Below are 20,143 nucleotides of genomic sequence, written 5' to 3' on the forward strand. Positions count from 1 at the left end.
ATGCTCTCTGTATGTGTGTATATATATCTCCTCATTATATGTTCCATTCTATATGCATCCGAAGAAGTGGGCTGTAGTCCACGAAAGCTTATGCTCTAATAAATTTGTTAGTCTCTAAGGTGCCACAAGTACTCCTGTTCTTCTTTTTGCGGATACAGACTAACACGGCTGCTACTCTGAGACTTAATAAGCTTTCTGAGCAACTAGGTGGCTGAGGTAATATCTCACTGGACCAGCCTCTTTTGGTGAGGGACAAGCTTTCAGGCTTCCACACAGCTCTTCTTCTGTGTAAGCTCAAAAGTGTGTCTCTCCCACCAACAGACTTTGATCTAACAAAAGATATTCCCTCATCCCCTTTGGCGCTCCAGTATCCTGGGACCAGCACGTCTGCACCACCACTGCATCCAATCAACTTTCTGTTTCTTTTGTTTGCCGTCTGCTTTCAGAGCCTTTAGGGCAGGGGTTCTCAAACTGGGGGTTGGGACCCCTCAGGAGGTCACGAGGTTATTACATGGGGGGGTCGCGAGCTGTCAGCCTCCACCCCAAACCCCGCTTTGCCTCCAGCATTTATAATGGTGTTAAATATATAAAAAGGTATTTTTAATTTATAAGGGGGGGTTGCACTCAGACGCTTGCTATTTGAAAGGGGTCACCAGTACAAACGTTTGAGAACCATTGCTTTAGGGGATATTGGGGTCTGAGTGTCAGGCTATTCTCCACAAACCCAAGGCCAGAAACTTACTTAGGTGTGATTCTCACCTAATCACTTGACTTTGGAGGCTGGGACTTGCAGAAAAGACACCGAATGTCATGAGCTCAGGGATAAAGTCCTGACAGTTGGGGACACTGCCCCAGCAAACACTGCAGGGCTTGGGAGATAGCTGCAGTTTCCCCCACTTGACAAGCTACCAAGAAGGCTCTGCCTGTTGGACTTTACAAAGCAGATAAGCACTGTGATTGGAGAAAGGGCAAGTGACAGAGCTTTCTGTGATAAAAGGAGCTCACAGTTCACCCTCTCTCCTGCAGAGGTGCGATAAAGCTGCTCTGGGACAGAACCCAGGGGATTTAATCCCTAGCAGCCCTTCATAGAGAGATCATAAATGGAGCTATTAAGGGGGGAGGGATGTTGCAAAGCTTTTGATCTGTGCACCCCTGCACCACAGGCCAGTCTCCTTCGCTTGAGCCTGGGGTCACACTCCAACTCCTCCTTCCAAACAGCGGAGCCTGCTGGCTGTGGGGGCGGGGGAAAGAAGGTACTTTAAAGAGATTTTACACATCAGTAGAACTTGCCGTTTATCTCCCATTCACTGAGAATCCTGGAAAACCCCTGGCACCTCCTGAACCCGCTTCCTCTTCAAAGCTCTTTACCAGTACTAGATAAGGAGAGGCAGTGTACCCTAGTGCACCAGACTGGCACTTAGGGGACCTGGGTTCTAGTCCTAAATCTACTGCATGACCTTGGGCAAGTCATTTAACATCTCTGCTCCTCAGTGTTCCCATCTGTAAATTGGGAATAATGACACTGACCTCCTTTGAGAGCTACTGATGAAAAGAGCACTAGTCCTTATGCTCACACCTGTTATAGGAGTCAGGCTGTTCCTGAGTTCTAGTCCTGGCTCTGCAACTGACCTCACCACTCTGTGCCTCAGTTTCCTTATCTGTGACCTGGGGGATAGTGATACTTCCCTACCAGGTAGGGGCGCACTCAGATTAAGTTTAATCACTTTAGTGCTGAGTAGCTGTAATGAGTTACACATGAGCGTATCGTCCTCATGATTGTGCTTAATAACCAACTCTTCCCAAGTCATATAAAGCACAGTCCAGCCCCTACCCAGAGAGAATCCTGTGTCACGTCTGGCTCCATCGTGCTGGGTGCTGTGCACACACTTCATCAAAGACAGACATTGCCGCAAAACTGGGGAGATGTGTCACTCCCAGGTTTGGGCCTGTGTTTCCCTGAATTCAGGCATGAGACGAGTATTTCTAGTACTTTGCGAGAGCACGAGCCATTATTACTATGGATGCAAAATTAGGGCAGGAATGTAAATAGTTGCCACAGCAGGCTGAGGAGCCCAGGGCAGGATCAGGCAGGAGGCAGCGATAGGCAGGGAGGGAACTGGCCCGTACCATTACTTCTAAATCTGGGAGCACAGGCACTCAGAGCTGGAGAGCAAGGTCGTAACCAGCTATTTTCCCAGCCCAGAAGGGCAACGTCCCAGCACCTGGCCAGACAAATGCAGAGAGCTCCCGTGGCAGGTATCCTCTGTGCGGTATAAACTCGCTCGTAGCTGGAGGTACAGTCCTAACTATGGTGATAATAGGTAAACCGCAACCTGAGTGTCCCCTCACAGCCAGGGGTGGGTCTGAGGTACTGTGCCTCAGTTTCCCCATAAATCAATAAGCTCCACTAGAGGCTCTCTGGTGGCCAAAAATACCCCTCCTTGGGGCCTGGCTTTATGAACAAAGTAAATCTCAAAGTCCAACAAAAGTTCTTGCTGCCACTACAGCTATCCTTTAACCTGCGCTCAGGCCTTCTTGTCTGGAGTCTTTTTTTGCTTTCCCTGGCCCTCTAGCCTGGTTCTGCTTTCCAGACCCAAAGATCCCCTGCAGGAGTGCCCTGTTCACCACACGTCTAGGGCTATCTCTGCCGTAGCTTCCTCACTAAATGTCTGTCCCCCCACTTCTTCCAGCTCTTACTCCTGAGGACATTCTGCACCAAAAAATTAAAAATTCTGCACACACTATTTTAAAATTCTGCAAATTTTATTTGTCAAATAAATGTGGAAGCTCCAGCATGGCACTGGGGAACACAGGCCACTGGCTGCACGGAGGTGGGAGATCACTGTGCAGCTTGCCCCTGGGACACGGACTCAGCAGTGAGGCTGCACCCAACCCTGACACAGTGCAAGGATGGGGCCTGCCCCAGAAACACCCTGGGGGCCTGCCCCTCTGTGCCAGGTGCACCAGGTGTGGGCAGGCAGGCTCAGCAAGGCCAGGCTCCAAGTGTAGAGGGGCTTAGTGTGAGGGAATCCAGGTGTGGGTAGAGAGAGTTCTGTGTGGGGCAGTCTAGGTGCAGGCAGCTCAGTGGGGGATTCAGGTGCTGGGGGGATCTGGATGCACAGGGGATTGTTGGGGGATTCTGGGTGCAAAGGGACTCTGCAGGGTGGTCCAGGTGAAGGTTATTGGGGCTCAGCAGGAAGGGTGTCTGGGTGTGGGAGGGATAGAGCTTGGCAGGGGGTCGGTGTGGGGAGCTCAGTGGGGGGGGTCCAGATGCTGGGGGAGTGGTGCTCAGTGGGGTGGGGGATCCAGGTGCAGCTCGTTGGGGCTCAGTAGGGTGGGGGTGTGGATGGCTCGTTGGAGTGGTGCAGGGTGAGTGGGGCTCATCAGGGGGGTTCTGAGTGCAGAGAGATGAGGCTCAGTGGGAGGGTCGGGGTATGAGGGGTCTTGGGCAGATGGGGGAGCAGCTCCCTGTACAGGGATCCCACCCTCTGCAGCTGAGGAGCAATGGGTGCAGGAAGCACACACGGGGTGGGGGGGGGCAGTTTGCAGAGCTTCCTACAACCAGGGGAGAAATCTGGGCATGGGTCTGACACAGCCCCAGAGGCCATGCAGGAGAAGAGGAAGTTCTGTCCTCCCCAGCCCAGTCATGACTAGCTGCTGAGCCTGGCACAGGGTAGGAGGCACCAGCCAGGTCTTCCCCAGTCCTGCCTCCTGCCCCAGAATGATTTACCTCTCTGCCGGCTGCTCTGGGCACCCAAAACATACTGCTGAGGAGAGTCGCATGACCACTCTTGTGGCTTCCCTTTGCTTCTGTCACGAAGTGTGTGGGAGTCAGGGCCCTGCACCCCCCCCCCACTTCCTGCAATTCACCATGACTCTCAGCGAGCCAGTAAAACAGAAGGTTAACCTGCAACATTACCAGGTTAATACTCCCTACTCTGTCACATCTCTCCCCACTTCGAGACTGAACTGAGCGGGGTCACTCTAACCAGTGACCTGGAGAAGTCTCCAGGACAATGCATCCCCCTCTACAGGACAATGCATCAATTAACACATTGGCACTCCCCTTCCCATGGACCACTTCCATATTATAATCCTGGAGGAGCAGGCTCCACCTCAGGAGCTTGGCATTGGCTCCTTTCATCTGACCTGACTCCACCACTCACTGTACACAGTGAAGTGTCGCCCAAATAGATATGGCTCTAGTTTCTTAAGGGCTCCTACCATAGCCAGGCATTCCTTCTCTATGGCTGTGTTTAGTGAGTCCAGCACGTAGTTTTGCTCCTGAGGTAACGACTTCTTGCTCAGGTACACGATGGGGTGTCTCTCCCCCTTTTCATCAACCTGCATTAACACTGCACCCAGCCCCGTGTCTGAGGCGTCAATGAACACTATAAAGGGCTTGTCAAAGTCTGGGTTTACCAGAACTGGGCCACTGACCAGAGCCTCCTTCAGGGCACAGAGAGCCTTCTGGCACTGCTCAGTCCAGACCACCTTTTCTGGCTCCCTTCTTGCATAGCTCAGGGGGTGGCTATGGCGCTAAAGTGGTGCACGAATCTTCGATAATACCCTGCCATCCCAATAAAGGCCTGGACCTGCTTCTTGGTTTGAGGAGTGGGCCAGTCTCTGATCGCCTCCACCTTGGCTGGTTCTGGCTTTAGGCAGCCACTCCCCACCCAGTGGCCCAAGTAAGATACTTCGGCCATCCCCACGTTGCACGTCTCAGCTTTTATAGTCAGCCCAGCCTCCTGGAGTTGGTCCAGCACTTGTTTAACCTGGGACACATGGTCCTCCCAGGTCTGGCTAAAGACACAGATGTCATTAACGTACACCATGGCAAAACTCTCCATCCCCCTCAGTAGCTGATCCAGCAGGCGCTGGAAGGTAGCAGGTGCCCCCTTGAGCCAAAAGGCATGGCCAGGAACTCAGAGCCCCAGAGGAGTGAGAAAGGCACATTTCAGCCTGGCATCTGCATCCAGTGGCACTTGCCAATAGCCCTTTGTAAGATCCATAGTGGTGAGGTACCGAGCGCCTCCCAGCTTGTCGAGGAGCTCGTCAGGTGTGGGCCTGGGGTAGGCATCGGATACAGTGATGGCATTAAGCTTCCAATAGTCCCCACAGAACTGGATTGACCCGTCCTTTTTGGGGACCAATACCACAGGAGAGGCCCAAGGGCTGGATCACCCCCAAAGCCAGCATGTCACTGACCTCTCTTTCCAGGTCCTGAGCAGTTTTCCCTGTGACTCGGAAGGGGGAGCATCTTATAGGAGGATGCGATCCTGTCTCCACCAGGTGGACAGTCAGATTAGTGAGTCCAGGCTGGTTGGAAAACAGCTGTCAGTACAAATGCAGCACCCCTCCGATCTCAGCTTGCTGGACAGGGGTTAGCTGATCAGACAGGGGAATTGTTTCCAGAGAGGAGCCAGCTCCTGTCTCAGGGAATAGATCTACTAAAGGGTCAGCTCCTTGCTCCTCCCAATGCCTACACACGGCCACCACCACATTCCCCCTGTCGTAATATGGCTTCATCATATTAACATGGTACACCTGGCGGTGATATGCTTGGTTAGACAGTTCCACCATATAGTTTACCTCATTTAATTGCTGGACAACCCTGAAAGGGCCTTCCCAGGCAGCTTGTAGTTTGTGTTTTCTCACGGGGATAAGAACCATCACCTGGTCCCCGGTGGCATAGGCATGGACCCATGCCGTGCAGTCATACCAGACTTTCTGCTTCCTCTGGGCTCTGGCCAGATTCTCCTTGCCAAGCCCATGAGCTCAGCAAGTCTCTCTAGGAAGGTCAGGACATACTCCACCACTGATTCTCCATCAGGAGTGGCCTTCCTCTGCTATTAGTCTCTCATCAGGTCCAGGGGCCCCCTTATCCTTCTTCCGTATAACAGTTCAAAAGGCAAAAACCCGGTAGATTCCTGGGGCACTTCCCCGTACACAAACAGCAGGGGAGATAAATACTTGTCCCAATCCTGTGGGTGCTGGTTCATAAAGGTTTTCAGCATCATCTTTAGAGTTCCATTGAACCTCTCCACCAGCCCATTGGACTGGGAGTGATATGCTGAGGCCCAGATGTGCCGGACCCCACATTTCTCCCACAAGCACCGGAGCAGGGGTGACATGAAGTTGGATCCCTGGTCTGTCAAGACTTCCTTGGGGAACCCCACTCGGCTGAAAATGGTCAGCAGTGCATCTGCCACTGTGTCTGCTTCCATAGAAGACAAGGCCACTGCCTCGGGGTAACGGGTAGCGAAATCTACCACCACCAGAATGTATTTCTTCCACAACCAGGTCATCTTGCTGAGAGGCCCCACTATGTCCACAGCAGGGCCGGCTCTGGCTTTTTTGCCACCCCAAGCAAAAAACAACCAACCAACCAACTAACCAAAAAAAACCTGTGGGGTGTCCCGAGCGGCAAAGCACACACACACACACACGCACCCCCTGCAGGGTGGCCGGAGCAGCAAAGCACACACACAAAACTCCTGTGGGGTGGCCTGAGCAGCAAAGCAGAAAAAAATACCAAAAAAACCTGCAGGGCAGCCGGAGCCAGGGTGCAGGGGGACTCCCTGTGCTGCAGACGTGCCCCGGCTAGCGGGGGGAAGGGGGAGGGAGCCGGGGGGAGAGAAAGAAGGGGGGCAGCCAGGGCTTCAGCAGGGCGCGCACCACGCAGCCCCTCTCGCTGCGCCGCCTGCCGCTCCGGTCGGCTGGGAGGGAAGGACACAGGCAGCCCTGCCGAGTTTGCTGCAGGGCGCTCCCCTCCTCCGTGCCGTCGCCCCCTACAAGGCGGCCGGAGCAGCAAACCAAAAAGAAAAGGGTGGCCGGAATGCCGCTTGGCTTGCTCGGCTGGTGCCTGGAGCTAGCCCTGGTCCACAGCCACCTTCCGAAAAGCTTCCTCTATGATGGGCAAAGGTCTCAAAACTGCTTTCCCCTTGTCCTGGGCCTTCTCCACCCGCTGACAGGGGCACAAGATCTGCAGTACTGTTGGACAGTATTAAAGACTCCAGGCCAGTAAAAGTTCTGTAGCAGCCTCTGCCTGGTGCACCAGATTCCCTGGTGTCCTGTGAGAGGGATGTCATGGGCCAGATACAGTAGCTTGCAGTGATACTTCTGGGGGACCACCAGCTGCCTCCGGATCCCCCACAACTCCACTTCCCCTGGGGGATCCCATTCTTGGTACAGGAATCCCTTCTCCCACAGGAACCTCTCCTGGCAGCCTTTCCCCATGGTCTGCGGCCAGCCAGGTCCCTTAGCTTCTGCAAGGAGGGATCTTTCTGCAACTTGGCCTGGAACTCAGCAGCTGGGGAAGGGATGGGGGCCTGCTCCCTCTCGCTGGCTGGGTCTGAAGCTGCAGCCCCCCTGAGCCTTGTCTCTGGGTGCTCCCTCCCCTCCGGGGTGGGGTTCTGCGCCTCTGGTGAGGTACCCTCCCCGATGTCAGGGCATTGTGCCCCTCGCCGGCTCTGGGTCACGACCAGGGCGTTCTGGGGATTGCTTGGCCAATCCTCTAGGTCACCCCCCATCAACACCTCAGTGAGCAAGTTATGGTGCACCCCCACATCCTTGGGGCCCTCCTTGGCCCCCCATTTCAGATGTGCCCTCACCACAGGCACCTTGAATGGGGTCCTGCTCAAGCCCATCAGGGTCAGGTAGGTATTGGGCACCACCCGATCTGGGGGCACCACCTTGGGCCAAGCCAGCGTCACCTCCGTGCCCGTGTCCCAGTATCCATTGACCTTCCTCCCATCCACCTCCAGAGGAACAAGGCACTCGCTCAGCAGGGAGAGCCCTGTGCCCACCCTGTAAACTGAGAACCTTGAATCTGTAACATCAAGCCCCCCAGAGGAACTGGTCTGGGAAACTCCTCCATCCTCAGCAGTTGGTTAGCTGCCAGCCCCTCCTGCCTGGGAAGCCTGCCCCTCCTCAGGCGGGTCTCTACCTAGTTAACCCTGTGAGGGTTCGATTTGCTCAGTCTGTCTTTGAGCTTGGGGCACTGGGTCCATATGTGGCCTCTCTGCCCACAGTAATAACAATTCACGCTCCATTGGTCCCCTCGAGCCGGTCAGTTGGTCCTGGTGCCAGTTGTTCCCCTGGAGAGGGGGTTCTCCACATTGCCAGGGTGGCTCACTCTCTGCACCATGGTGGGCTTATTCTTTTGGGACTCCTCCATTCTACCCCCTGACTGGCTGTCCACAAACTCGTCAGCCAGCTGCCCTGCATGTCCTCTGGCTTTTTGTCCTCCAACCATATCCTCAGGTCAGATGGGCAATGTTCATATGGGTGCTCCAGTACGACCAGTTTAACCATGTCCTCCTTTGTCTTGGCCCCATCTGCCCACTTGTGAACATATCCCTCCATTCGGAGGATCAGTTCCAGATATGTGTCCGCTGACTCTGGAAATTTGTCAGTATGTCTCAGGACATACAGTATGCATAACAGGGCCTTTTTGAACAGTTCATAATCCCCTGCCTCCACCCCTTCCATTCGGTTGTACATCCCTATGGCTTTGGGGTCCAGTAAGGGGGTGAGGAACTGGAGCCTGTCTGCAGGGTCAACTCTGTGCAGCCCGCAGACCTTCTCAAAGGCCAGCAGGAATTCATCCATGTCCTCCCCTTCCTTAAACTGGGACAGGATGCGCTTATCAAAGTTACATGTAGTCCTGGGTCCCCACTCACTCACTGCAGCAGGGGGCTCTCTGCTCCTCAACTTTGCCAACTCCAGTTCATGCTGCCGCTGTTTCTCCCAATCCTCCAGCTCTTTCAGTTTTAGAATCATAGAATATCAGAGTTGGAAAGGACCTCAGGAGGTCATATAGTCCAACCCCCTGCTCAAAGCAGGACCAATCCTCAGACAGATTTTTACCCTAGTTCCCTAAAAGCCATTTAGGGAACTAGGGTAAAAATCTGTCTGGGGATTGGTCCTGCTTTGAGGAAGCCACCCTCAAGGTTTTATCTACTTCTCCCATTCCAGCTGCCTCAGCTCCAGCGACAGGGGAGCTTGGCCATGAGGATCCCCTGCTGGCTGCGGGGGTCACAGTGTTCGCCTGGCTGCTTCTAGCCACTCCCCTAGCCATAAGTAGGAGGGGCCTTGGAGTGCCCTCAGCAGCAGTCTGACCACTCCCAGCTGAGACAGACACTGGTGCCAGCACTGCATCTGCTGGGCTGCTTCCCTCAGCGATCCTCCTCCTCCAGCTGTGCTTTGGTGGCCTTCCCTCTGCGAAGCCCTCTCTCCTTGCACAGCTCTACAAGGTCCCTCTTAAGGAGATGGTTATACATCTCTCCGCTGTTCTCAAGTTGTTGTGGACTCTCAGGCCTGTGTGCTCTCAGCTCCCCTTGGTTTCCAGGAAGAACCTCTACTGTGCCAGCCCTTCTCCAGGTCACCACCTCTCTCCCAGGGTCAAGCCGCAGACTCCTCTGCCCCTGAAATCGCTCACTGCAGTCCCCAGGGGGACCCCGTTACTGCAACAGTCCTTCTCGCTGGTCACACACTCCCAAGGGTTAAGTGTAACTCCTCTGCCTCCTGAAACCACTCCTCTCTGAGCCTTCAGCGCGCCTGGTTCTTGTTAATCCCCCTTCATTTTACTGCTCCCCAGTCACTTACTGCAGGAAGTGTCATCCATGGGGTGCAGAACATCCCACCACTACCACCAGTGGTCACAGAGTGTGGGGGAGTCAGGGCCCTATACTCCCCACTTCCTGCAATTCACTGTGATTCGCATCCAGCCAGTAAAACAGAAGGTTTATTAGACGACAGGAACACAGTCTAAAAATAGAGGTTGTAGGTACAGAAAACAGGCCCCCTCAGTCAGATCCCTCTTGGGGGGGTGGAGAGCCCAGACCCAGGTTCTGGGCCTCCCCCCATGTCTCCCAGCCAGCTCCAAACTGAAACCCCTTCCTGCTGCCTCACCCAGCCACACCCCTGCCCCCCCCTCCAGCCTTTGTCCATTTTCCCAGACAGAAGGTGTCACTGTGACAAACTGGGACAGTTCTTACTGTGGTCTGTGAATGCTGACAGGGGAGTGTGGCTAGGATAGTCTGCATTGGGGGATGGGAGACTGCCCAAAGGAGAATACCTGAGCATGTAACATGAGAATCCAGGAAGGGGTTGGAGGCCAGGTGACACCTTGGCCCGGGAAACTGAACAAAGGCTGTGGGAGGGGTTGCTGAAGGCAGAGTTTTTGGAAGCTGGCTGGTGAGATGGCTGGGAGGCAGAGATGGCTCTGACCTCCCAAGGGGGGCTGGGATGCCCTGGGACCCCAAGATGGACCTAACTGAGGGGGGCCCTGTTGTCTGTGCCTGCAAGACCTGTCTTGGACTGTATTCCTGTCATCTAAATAAACCTTCTGCTTTACTGGCTGACTGAGAGTCATGGTGAATTGCAGGAAGCCGGGGGTGCAAGGCCCTGAGTTCCCCAACACTCCGTGACAACTGGTGGCAGAGGTGGGATCTACTGCACCCCGTGGACGGCGCTTCCTGCAGTAAGTGACTGGGGAGCAGTAAAATGAAGGGGGATTGACGGGGACCAGGCGTGCTGAAGAGTGAGAGAGAGACGGTTATTACCCCTGGGAGTGTGTGACCAGTGAGAGAGACTTTTGCGGTAACAGGGTCCCCCTGGGGGATCGCAGCGAGTGGTCCCAGGGGCGGAGGAGTCTGCAGCTCGACCCTGGCAGAGAGGCGGTGACCTCGAGAAGGGCTGGCACACTAGGGGTCTCCCTGGGAACTGTGGGGAGCTGTGAGCACACAGGCCGGTGAGTGGCCAGCAGGAAGATGTATGCCAAGCGGCTTAAGAGCGACCTGGTGGAGCTGTGAAAGCAGAGGGGGCTGCGCAGTGGGAGGCTCACCAAAGAACAGCTCATTGCCCAGCTGGAGGAGGGAGATTGCGCGAATGAACTGATCCGTGTGTCTCAGGGAAGCCGCCTGGCAAATGCAGCACAGGCACCAGTGTCTGTCCCAGCTGGGAGTGGTCAGCCGGCTGCTGAGGGCTTCCCAAGACCCCTCCTTCCTATGCCTAGGGGAAGGCTGGGGAGGAGCCCAGCAAATACTGAGGGCGCCGTGACCCCCCCCCGGCCAGCAGGGGATCCTCCCGGCGAAGCTCGCCGGCCAGCAGAGGATCCTCCCGGCGACGTTCGGCATCCGTGGAGCGGAATTGGCTGGAATGGGAGAAAGAGCTAAAACAGAGAGCTGGAGGATCGTGAACAACAGAGACAGCATGAACGGGAGGAGAATGAGAGACAGAGACAGCATGAAGAGAGACAGAGACAGCATGAACTGGAACTGGCGAGACTGAGGGGCAGCGAACCCCCGGCTGCGGTGCGTGTGGGGGGACCCAAGACTGCCTGGAGCTTTGATAAGTGCATCCTGGCCCCACGCAGGAGGGGGAGGACATGGATGACTTCCTGGATGCCTTTGAGATGGCCTGTGAGCTGCACCGGGTTGATCCCACGGACAGACTTCGGGTCCTTACCCCCTTACTGGACCCCAAAGCCGTGGCATTGTACCGCCAACTGGGAGAGGCAGAGAAAGGGGACTACGAACTATTCAAAAAGGCCCTGCTACGTGAGTTTGGGCTGACTCCTGAGATGTACCGGGAAAGGTTCCGGAGTCAGGATAAAACCCCTGAGATCTCATATCTGCAACTAGCCATCCGCATGGAAGGATACGCCAGCAAGTGGGCTGATGGGGCCCAGACGAAGGAGGACCTGGTTAAACTGCTGGTACTGGAGCAACTGTATGAGCGGTGCCCATCCGACCTGAGGCTGTGGTTGAGGGACAAAAAACCAGAGAACCTGCGACATGCAGGCCGGCTGGCCGATGAGTTTGTAAAGAGCCGGTCAGGGGATAACAGGGAGGAGTCCCAAAGGAACAGTCCCACCACAACGCAGAGAGAGAGTCACCGTGGGACCTCCCCGTGGGAAAATACAGAAAAACCCCATCAAAGGGGAACATCCGGCGTCAGGACCATTCGACCCACTCAAGGGGACCCATGGGACATGGGCTGCTATCACTGTGGCCAGAAAGACCACATACGGGCCCAGTGCCCCAGGCTCAGGGACAGACTGAGCAGACCGAACCCACAGAGGGTTGACTGGGTAGAGACCCAGCCGGGCGAGAGGCAGCATTCCCAGGGAAGGGGGGCTGGCAGAGTACCACCTGCTAAGGAGGGAGGAGAGCTCCAGGCCAGCTCCTCTGGGGGGCTGGATGCTCCAGACTCAGGGTTTTTGGTTTATACGGTGGGCGCGGGGCTGCCCCTCCGGAGAGAGTACCTTGTTCCCCTGGAGGTGGATGGGAGGAAGGTCAATGGATACTGGGATACGTGCGCAGAGGTGACGCTGGCCCGGCCCGAGGTGGTGGCCCCAGATCAGGTGGTGCCCAACACCTACCTGACTCTGACGGGGGTGGGCGGGACACCAGTCAAAGTGCCCGTGGCAAGGGTACACCTGAAGTGGGGGGCCAAGGAGGGCCCCAAGGATGTGGGGGTACACCCGTATTTGCCCACTGAGGTGTTGATGGGGGGGACCTGGAGGACTGGCCAAGCAACCCCCAAAGGGCACTGGTTGTGACCCGCAGTCAGAGCCGGCGAGGGGCACTGCGCCCTGGCCTTGGGGAGGGTGCCTTGCCTGAGGCGCAGGACCCTAACCTGGTGGGGAGGGAACGCCCAGGGACACGGCTCAGGGAGGCTGCAGCTTCAGACCCAGCCGGTGAGAAAGAGCAGGTGGCCATCCCTGTCTCAGCTGCTGAGTTCCAGGCCGAGTTGCAGAGAGATCCCTCCTTGCGGAAGATAAGGGACCTGGCCGACCTCAATGCGGTACAGACCATGGGACAAGGTGGCCGGAAAAGGTTCCTGTGGGAGAAGGGGTTCCTGTACCGAGAATGGGCTCCCCCAGGGAAAATGGAGTCGGGGGATCAGGAGGCAGCTGGTGGTACCCCAGAAGTATCACCGCCAGCTGCTGTGCCGGGCCCATGACATTCCCCTCTCAGGGCACCAGGGAACCTGGCGTACCCAGCAGAGGCTGCTACGGAGCTTTTACTGGCCTGGGGTCTTTGCTACTGTCCGACAGTACTGCCGATCCTGTGACCCCTGTCAGAGGGGGAGGAAGGCCCGGGACAAGGGGAAAACGGCTTTAGGACCCTTGCCCAGCATAGAGGATCCTTTCCGGAGGGTGGCCAAGGTTAAAAGGGCGGCTCTGAACCAAGAGAGCCCAAAGCAAAGACCTCCAGACTGGAGCGCTGGGAGAAGACCACAGCCCAGTTGGAACCCCAGGGGTATTGGGGTGGGAAAAGGGCACAGGCCGCATAAACCTTCCCACATGCGAACTGCGAGTGCCATCAAGCACCCTCGACCTAAGGGGGGGCGTGAAACTGGAGGGGCCTGGTGTAATTCTCACCAAGGAATGGGAGGGATGCGGGGGCATCCATGGGAACGGGGGTAGGTTCGAACTTCCCCAGGTCACTGGCTAAAGTGACCCTGCTCAGTTCGGTCTCGAAGGGGGGAGAGATGTGACGAACTGGAACTGTTCTTACTGTGGTCTGTGAATGCTGACAGGGGAGTGTGGCTAGGATAGTCTGCATTGGGGGATGGGAGACTGCCCGAAGGAGAATACCTGAGCATGTAACATGAGAACCCAGGAAGGGGTTGGAGGCCAGGTGACACCTTGGCCCGGGAAACTGAACAAAGGCTGTGGGAGGGGTCGCTGAAGGCAGAGTTTTTGGAAGCTGGCTGGTGAGATGGCTAGGAGGCAGAGATGGCTCTGACCTCCCAAGGGGGGCTGGGATGCCCTGGGACCCCAAGATGGACCTAACTGAGGGGGGTCCTGTTGTCTGTGCCTGCAAGACCTGTCTTGGACTGTATTCCTGTCATCTAAATAAACCTTCTGCTTTACTGGCTGGCTGAGAGTCATGGTGAATTGCAGGAAGCCGGGGGTGCAGGGCCCTGAGTTCCCCCACACTCCGTGACAGTCACCTGGCCCCAACCCCTTCCTGGGCTCAGGTTATGAAGGGCAGCCGCCATCACTTACATGCTGGCCATCAAGTGTCATCCCTCTGTGAAGTCACACCCTTATTTCCAATCACCATCTAGGGAAACGGAGGCACGCCCCGTATTAGCAGAAGACAGTAAACTAGTAAAACTCCCATGCAACATTACCAGGTTAATACTCCCTACTCCATCACAGCTTCCCTCTCAGAAAGTCATTTTTCTACAGGGAAGCAAAGAAATCTGCAGGGGATATAAATTCTGTGCATGCGCAGTGGTGCAGAATTCCCCCAGGAGTATCTTCTAGGGGAATCCTGCTCAGGTGTGTCTACTCGGTAACTAAGGATAGCTGGTCCCAGGTCTCTAGCTCTTAAAGGGGCATGTCACCCTGTTCCAGGCCCCTTGTTGCTCCCTGCATGTATCACTCAGAGCTCCTGGCTTCCATGACAGGAAAGCGTGGCCACCTGTTGGTTCCTGCTAGCCCTGCGGAGCTAACTCAGCTAAGTGAGAGGGAGCTGGAGTCTATTCCATCCTGTGCAATGTCAGCAGAACTGTCCAGCAGTCAGTGACCTCTGCACATCTCCCTGGAAGCCCAGAGGCTGCCCCAGTGTGGCTGGCATCACTGGCTGCAGGATAATAACAGGAAGGAACGTTTCCCTTGTAGGTCTCTGATTTGGATGCAGCCCAGGGAGTGGTGGTGGAGAGTGGAACTCATCAGCATCTGATGGCAGGCAGGTGGCTTGTGTGTAATGAGTTGGTGGGTCTCAGCTCAGTTTGCAGCAGGCAGATAGCCACATAAAACAAATTGCCACCCCAGCTGGTGCTATTCACTCCAATAGTGGCAGCTCAGTTGAGAAGCCATGGACTGAATGGATCACATGGACTGATCCCAGGAGTTCAGTCCCTCTGGAAGAGGGGCCAGGAACAACTCAGGGGCTGATTTTTCCTGCTGATCCTGTACCTCACCGGCGCTGTGCTCCAGCCTCCAGTGCTGCCGTGCTGGCGTCATTCACCAGCAGGCAGGGCCGGCTCCAGGGTTTTGGCCGCCCCAAGCAGCCAAAAAAAGAAAGCAGCCGCGATCCCGATCTGCAGCGGCAATTCAACGGAAGGTCCTTCGCTCCAAGCTGGAGTGAGGGACCATCTGCCGAATTGCCGCCGAATAGTTGGACGTGCTGCCCCTCTCCGGAGTGGCCGCCCCAAGCACCTGCTTGACAAGCTGGTGCCTGGAGCCGGCCCTGCCAGCAGGAACTCCCTGGGGCAAGCTGTTTAGATGGGTAATAACAGAATGGGCCTGGCCATGAGCATAACCTCCCCGTTCTGTTGCAGCTCGATGTTTCGACCTTCAGAAAGCCGAGGCCATGGTCCGGAAGGTAAGAGACCCTCCCAGCCCCTGTCCCTGGGGTTTCTACATCCCAAAGGGGGGTGGAAGGGAAGAGAACAAAAGTAGTCCCCAAGCCCTGTGCCCCTGCACTCCCCACCGCTCTGCACACACATGCAGATTCCAACAGGATCCAAGCCCACGATCCCATGTGTGCAGCCATTCATAAACCTGTCCAGGCCCCCTAGCTACATGGCAGGCACTCCTTCTCTGGTTCCACAGAGTCCAGCTCACACCAGAAGCCTTTGAAGTATTTATTTAATTGCTCTTATCTTGTTTTTCATAAAAGATATACATTCCTTCCCCCTCTTCCTCACTTCCTGCTGCCCCACCCCCTTGCTCCAGTACACCCTGTGACAAAGTTCCTCCTCTATCTTGGTGGGTCCTGCGCTTATTGGCAGATTTTCTTGCCTCAGAGATTCACCACGTGGGTTGGGGAACAGCCCAAAGACCTTCCCCTCTGGAAGAACCCACAGTCCAGGTCAATTGGAAGGTTTGGGGGGAACCCAGGCCCCCCCTCTACTCTGGGTTCCAGCCCAGGGCCCTGTGGACTGCAGCTGTCTATAGTACCTCCTGTAACAGCTGCATGACAGCTACAACTCCCTGGGCTACTTCCCATGGCCTCCTCCAACCACCTTCCTTATTCTCACCACAGGACCTTCCTCCTAGTGTCTGATAAAGCTTGTGCTCCTCAGTCCTCCAGCAGCACTCCCAGCTCCTCACACTCACACCACAACTGAAGTGAGCTGTCTCACTGCACCCCCCAATGCTGTTATCTCCTCCCTTCCTTGGTGCAACATGAGAAGCCGGAAACCTTCCCTGAGTTGGTGACTGACCCCTAGCCCTTGATAGCCCCCCATCCACCCTCCTTTTTTTTTTGGCGCCCTCCTCTCCTGCCTACAGCCTAGCGGGGAGGAGTGGTCGACCTGCTTCCCCTTTCCCTACCCCCCCCTCCAGTGTTTGCTCTCCCCCCATCCTCATTATGGCAGGGGACAAGGAGAGTGAGACCCCTCGGGCAGACCCTACTGCCGTCATCGCCGGCGCCCCTAGCTGCCCGGCGCCCGAAGCCGCCCCTCCTCCTTTCCGGCCCACCAACACTCCCGCTCGGGCCCAAAGGGTATCTCCCCCAGTGCGCCTAGACGAGCAAGAGGGCCCCGCCTCTGCCGCCTGCGATCTGGCGGGGCCTGTGGAGGAGGGTGAGGTAGGGATATCGCCGGGCATAGAAGAGGGCATGCCCCAGAGAGAATCCTCCCTCCTACATGCTGCCCCACCATTGCCTCCCCGAGTCCCTAAGCCTTTGCTCTTGCTCCCTGACCCAACTCCTATTAGCCAGCCCCCGGATGATGCCATGGAGGGCTGGTCCTTAGTACAGGGGAAGCGGGGCAAGCGGAAGGCTCGAGCTCCGCTCCTTCCATCTGATGCGGTAGCCCCACTGGAAGACCAGGAAGGGGGGAACCGATGCTGAGCCTTCCGCTTTGCCCCCGGGTGGGTTTTGTCCACCATTGCCGGCTAGGGAAGACGTGGCAGCATCGGAGGAAATCACTACCTCTCCTCCGGTGTCCCTTCCTATGGAAACCCCTGATGGAGCCCCTCTCGCCCCCTTACAATCTGAAGCCCCTGCACGCACCAAGGCGAGCGTCGCTTCGGGTGCAGGAGGGGAGAGCCCTGGGGTGGTGGAAGGTGATCTCCCTTCCATTTATGAGGAGATCGAGGCCCTGGGTCTGACCCCGGTTACCCAGGGGGAGGACGACCCTCTGCCAGCGGGCCTCGATCTGAGCGACCTCGCCTCGGCCCCCCTTTCCCCGTATTCCATTCCCTTACCCACTGCTTCCACTCCCGCCTCCGAGGAGCCCCTGGACTCTTCCACCATCCCAGCTGCAGATGGCACCCCGCTAGCGGCCGCCGAACCTCTTGAGGCGACGGCCAGTGCCACGCAACTGGGACCCAAGTCGCCAGGGGACTCCCTCATGGCTGAGGGACAGCCGACCTCCTTTCTGGATGGGGGCCCCATCGTTGATTCTCCACCTACGGATGCCGTGGCCTTACCATCTGCCTTGGAGCATGAGTCCGGCATCACCGAGGGCCCACCTCCCTCCCTGCAAATCCCTGAGCCCCTTTGTGGGGTGCCACCCCCCCCCCCAGTGGCCTGGCTGCTGAGGCCCCCGATCCCACTATCACCCTTCCCCTGTCCCTATTCCTGACTCCGACCCTGCCTCTGTCACCGACCCCGTCCCTGTCCCCTCCACTTCCCATGATGCTATTGCCGCCCCTGGGGCCGTCTCCTTCCATATCCCAGAAGATGACCCCCAAGGAGCGGCCTTTGTTTTTCCCTGTCCCAACCCACCAGGGGCTGCTGTTTTCCCTCCGCCGCCCCCCATTGAGCCAGGGTCTGAGGCGGCCACGTGGCTCCAGCCCATCGGACGCCACGTCGAGGGTCTGCCCCCTGCTTGCCCGTCTCGGTGGGCCACGGGGCTGTGACAGGGGCCCCGCTGGGGGAAAGCCATAGATCAGTGACACCACCCCCCCATACGCTGAGAGAGGAGCTATGGGACTTCCTTGAGGACGTCTGTGGCTCCCGCAACAAGGTACAGCTTGCACTCCAGCGATGGGGGGATTTCCATCAGATCCTCCGGGCCGCGAGGGCTCTCATGGGGGAGGGTAAGAGGACCGGGAGGCAGGCCGCCGCGGCCTACCAACGGGTCCGCCTCTTCCGTGACTCCTTAATCGCTTATGGGGTAGGTCACGGATTGTTGTGCGGCCCGACGGAGGCCGTGGGTGTCTCTGCTAGCGAGGATCCCCCCAGCCCTCCTCATGGCACCGATCATCTTCGCAACATTAAACATCCGGGGCTGTAGGATGGGTCTCCGCAGGAACCAGGTGCTCTCCTTCCTTCGGGAGGGGGGGTACTCTGTGATTTTCCTGCAGGAGACCCATACGGATCCGGCCGCTGAAGCTAGCTGGCGGCTGGAGTGAGGGGACAGGGTCTATTTTAGCCACTTCACAGTTTGTACGGCTGGAGTGGCGACCCTGTTCTCCCCCGACCTACGGCCCGAGGTGCTGGGGCTCTCCGAGGCTGTGCCGGGCCGCCTGCTGCACCTCCGGGTCCGCATGGAGGGGCTTGTGGTTAATCTCGTCAACGTTTACGCCCCGACATTGGGCCCGGAGAGGTTGTGTTTTTATCAGCAGGCGTCCGCCTTCCTCGGCACCTTGGATCCTCGCGAGTGCCTGGTCCTGGGCGGGGACTTTAACGCCACCCTTGAGGAACGGGACCGCTCGGGGACCGAGTAGCACCAGGCCGCCGCGGACGTCCTCCGGGAGATCGTCGAACATCACTCCCTGGTGGACGTCTGGCGCGACCACCACCCGGATGACGTTTCAACATTCACTTTTGTCCGGGTGGAGGTCCCTCGGTCGTACCACTCCCGGTTGGACCGCATCTATATGTCATGCTTCCATCTTTCCCGGGCCCACTCCTCCAGCGTCCGGCCGGCCCCTTTTTCAGATCACCATCTAGCCATCGTGACAGCCTCTCTCTGCGCGGAGAGGCCGGGGCCGGTCTATTGGCACTTTAATAATAGCTTGTTGGAGAATGTGGGCTTCGTGGCGTCCTTCCGGGAGTTCTGGCTAGCCTGGCGAGGGCAGCAGCGTGCCTTTCCCTCGGCGCGATGGTGGTGGGACCTGGGGAAGGTGCGCGCCCGGCTCTTCTGCCGTGACTACACCCGGGGCGCCAGCCGACGGAGGGATGCGGCGATAGGGCAGTTGGAACGGGAGGTCTTAGAGCTGGAGAGGCGTCTGGCCGCCAGCCCCAGTGATCCATCCCTCTGTGGAGCGTGCCGGGAGAAGCGGGAAGAGCTGCGGACCCTCGAGGACCATCGGGCCCGAGGTGCCTTTGTTTGATCCCGCATCCGCCTCCTTCGGGAGATGGATCGCGGTTCCCGCTTCTTCTACGCACTGGAGAAAAAGAGGGGGGCTAAAAAGCACGTCACCTGCCTTCTAGCAGAGGACGGCACCCCCCTCACGGATCTGGCGGAAATGTGCGGGAGGGCCAGGGCCTTCTACGCAGGCCTTTTCTCCCCGGATCCGACCGATCCTAACGCTTGCAGAATGCTCTGGGATGAACTCCCAACAGTCAGCGTGGGCGACCGAGACCGGCTGGAGCTGCCTCTCACTCTGGCCGAGTTCTCGGAAGCCCTCCGCCGCATGCCCACCAATAAATCTCCGGGCATGGACGGGCTGACCGTGGAGTTCTACCGCGTGTTTTGGGACGTCCTCGGCCCGGACCTTGTCACCGTCTGGGCCGAGTCCTTGCAGGGCGGGGTCCTCCCGCTTTCGTGCAGGTGAGCCGTGCTGACCTTATTGCCGAAGAAGGGGGACCTCCGCGATTTACGGAATTGGTGTCCCATCTCGCTCCTCAGCACGGACTATTAAATCATAGCGAAGGCCATCTCGCTGCGGCTAGGGTCCGTGTTGGTGGACGTGATCCACCCAGACCAGACCTACACCATCCCGGGCCGCACCATCTTCGACAACTTGTATCTGGTCCGGGACCTCTAGGAACTCGGGTGTAGGGATGGTCTGTTGTTCGCCCTCCTGTCCCTGGATCAGGAGAAGGCGTTCGACAGGGTGGACCATGGGTATCTCCTGGGCATTCTGCGAGCGTTTGGCTTCGGGCCCCAGTTTGTGGGTTTTCTCCAGGTGCTGTACGCCTCCGCAGAGTGTTTGGTCAGGCTCAACTGGACCCTGACCGAGCCGGTCAGCTTCGGGCGGGGAGTGCGGCAGGGGTGC

General features: G+C 57.3%; 1 protein-coding gene across 2 annotated transcripts in view; it reads left to right on the plus strand.

Annotated features, from left to right (window-relative positions):
• Positions 1-20,143, plus strand: part of SEC14L2 (SEC14 like lipid binding 2) — a 50,285-nt gene that overhangs the window by 10,953 nt on the left and 19,189 nt on the right. For both annotated transcript variants that reach the window (XR_004648267.1, XM_034791205.1), the window contains exon 3: positions 15,307-15,350. Coding sequence is in view for 1 of the 2 variants with exons in the window: in XM_034791205.1 (XP_034647096.1) it covers positions 15,307-15,350 (44 nt within the window). In the remaining variant the exon portion in view is untranslated. The remainder of the gene's footprint in view (positions 1-15,306; positions 15,351-20,143) is intronic.

Source organism: Trachemys scripta, chromosome 15 (genome assembly GCF_013100865.1).
Source record: "Trachemys scripta elegans isolate TJP31775 chromosome 15, CAS_Tse_1.0, whole genome shotgun sequence".
Taxonomy (NCBI): domain Eukaryota; kingdom Metazoa; phylum Chordata; order Testudines; family Emydidae; genus Trachemys; species Trachemys scripta.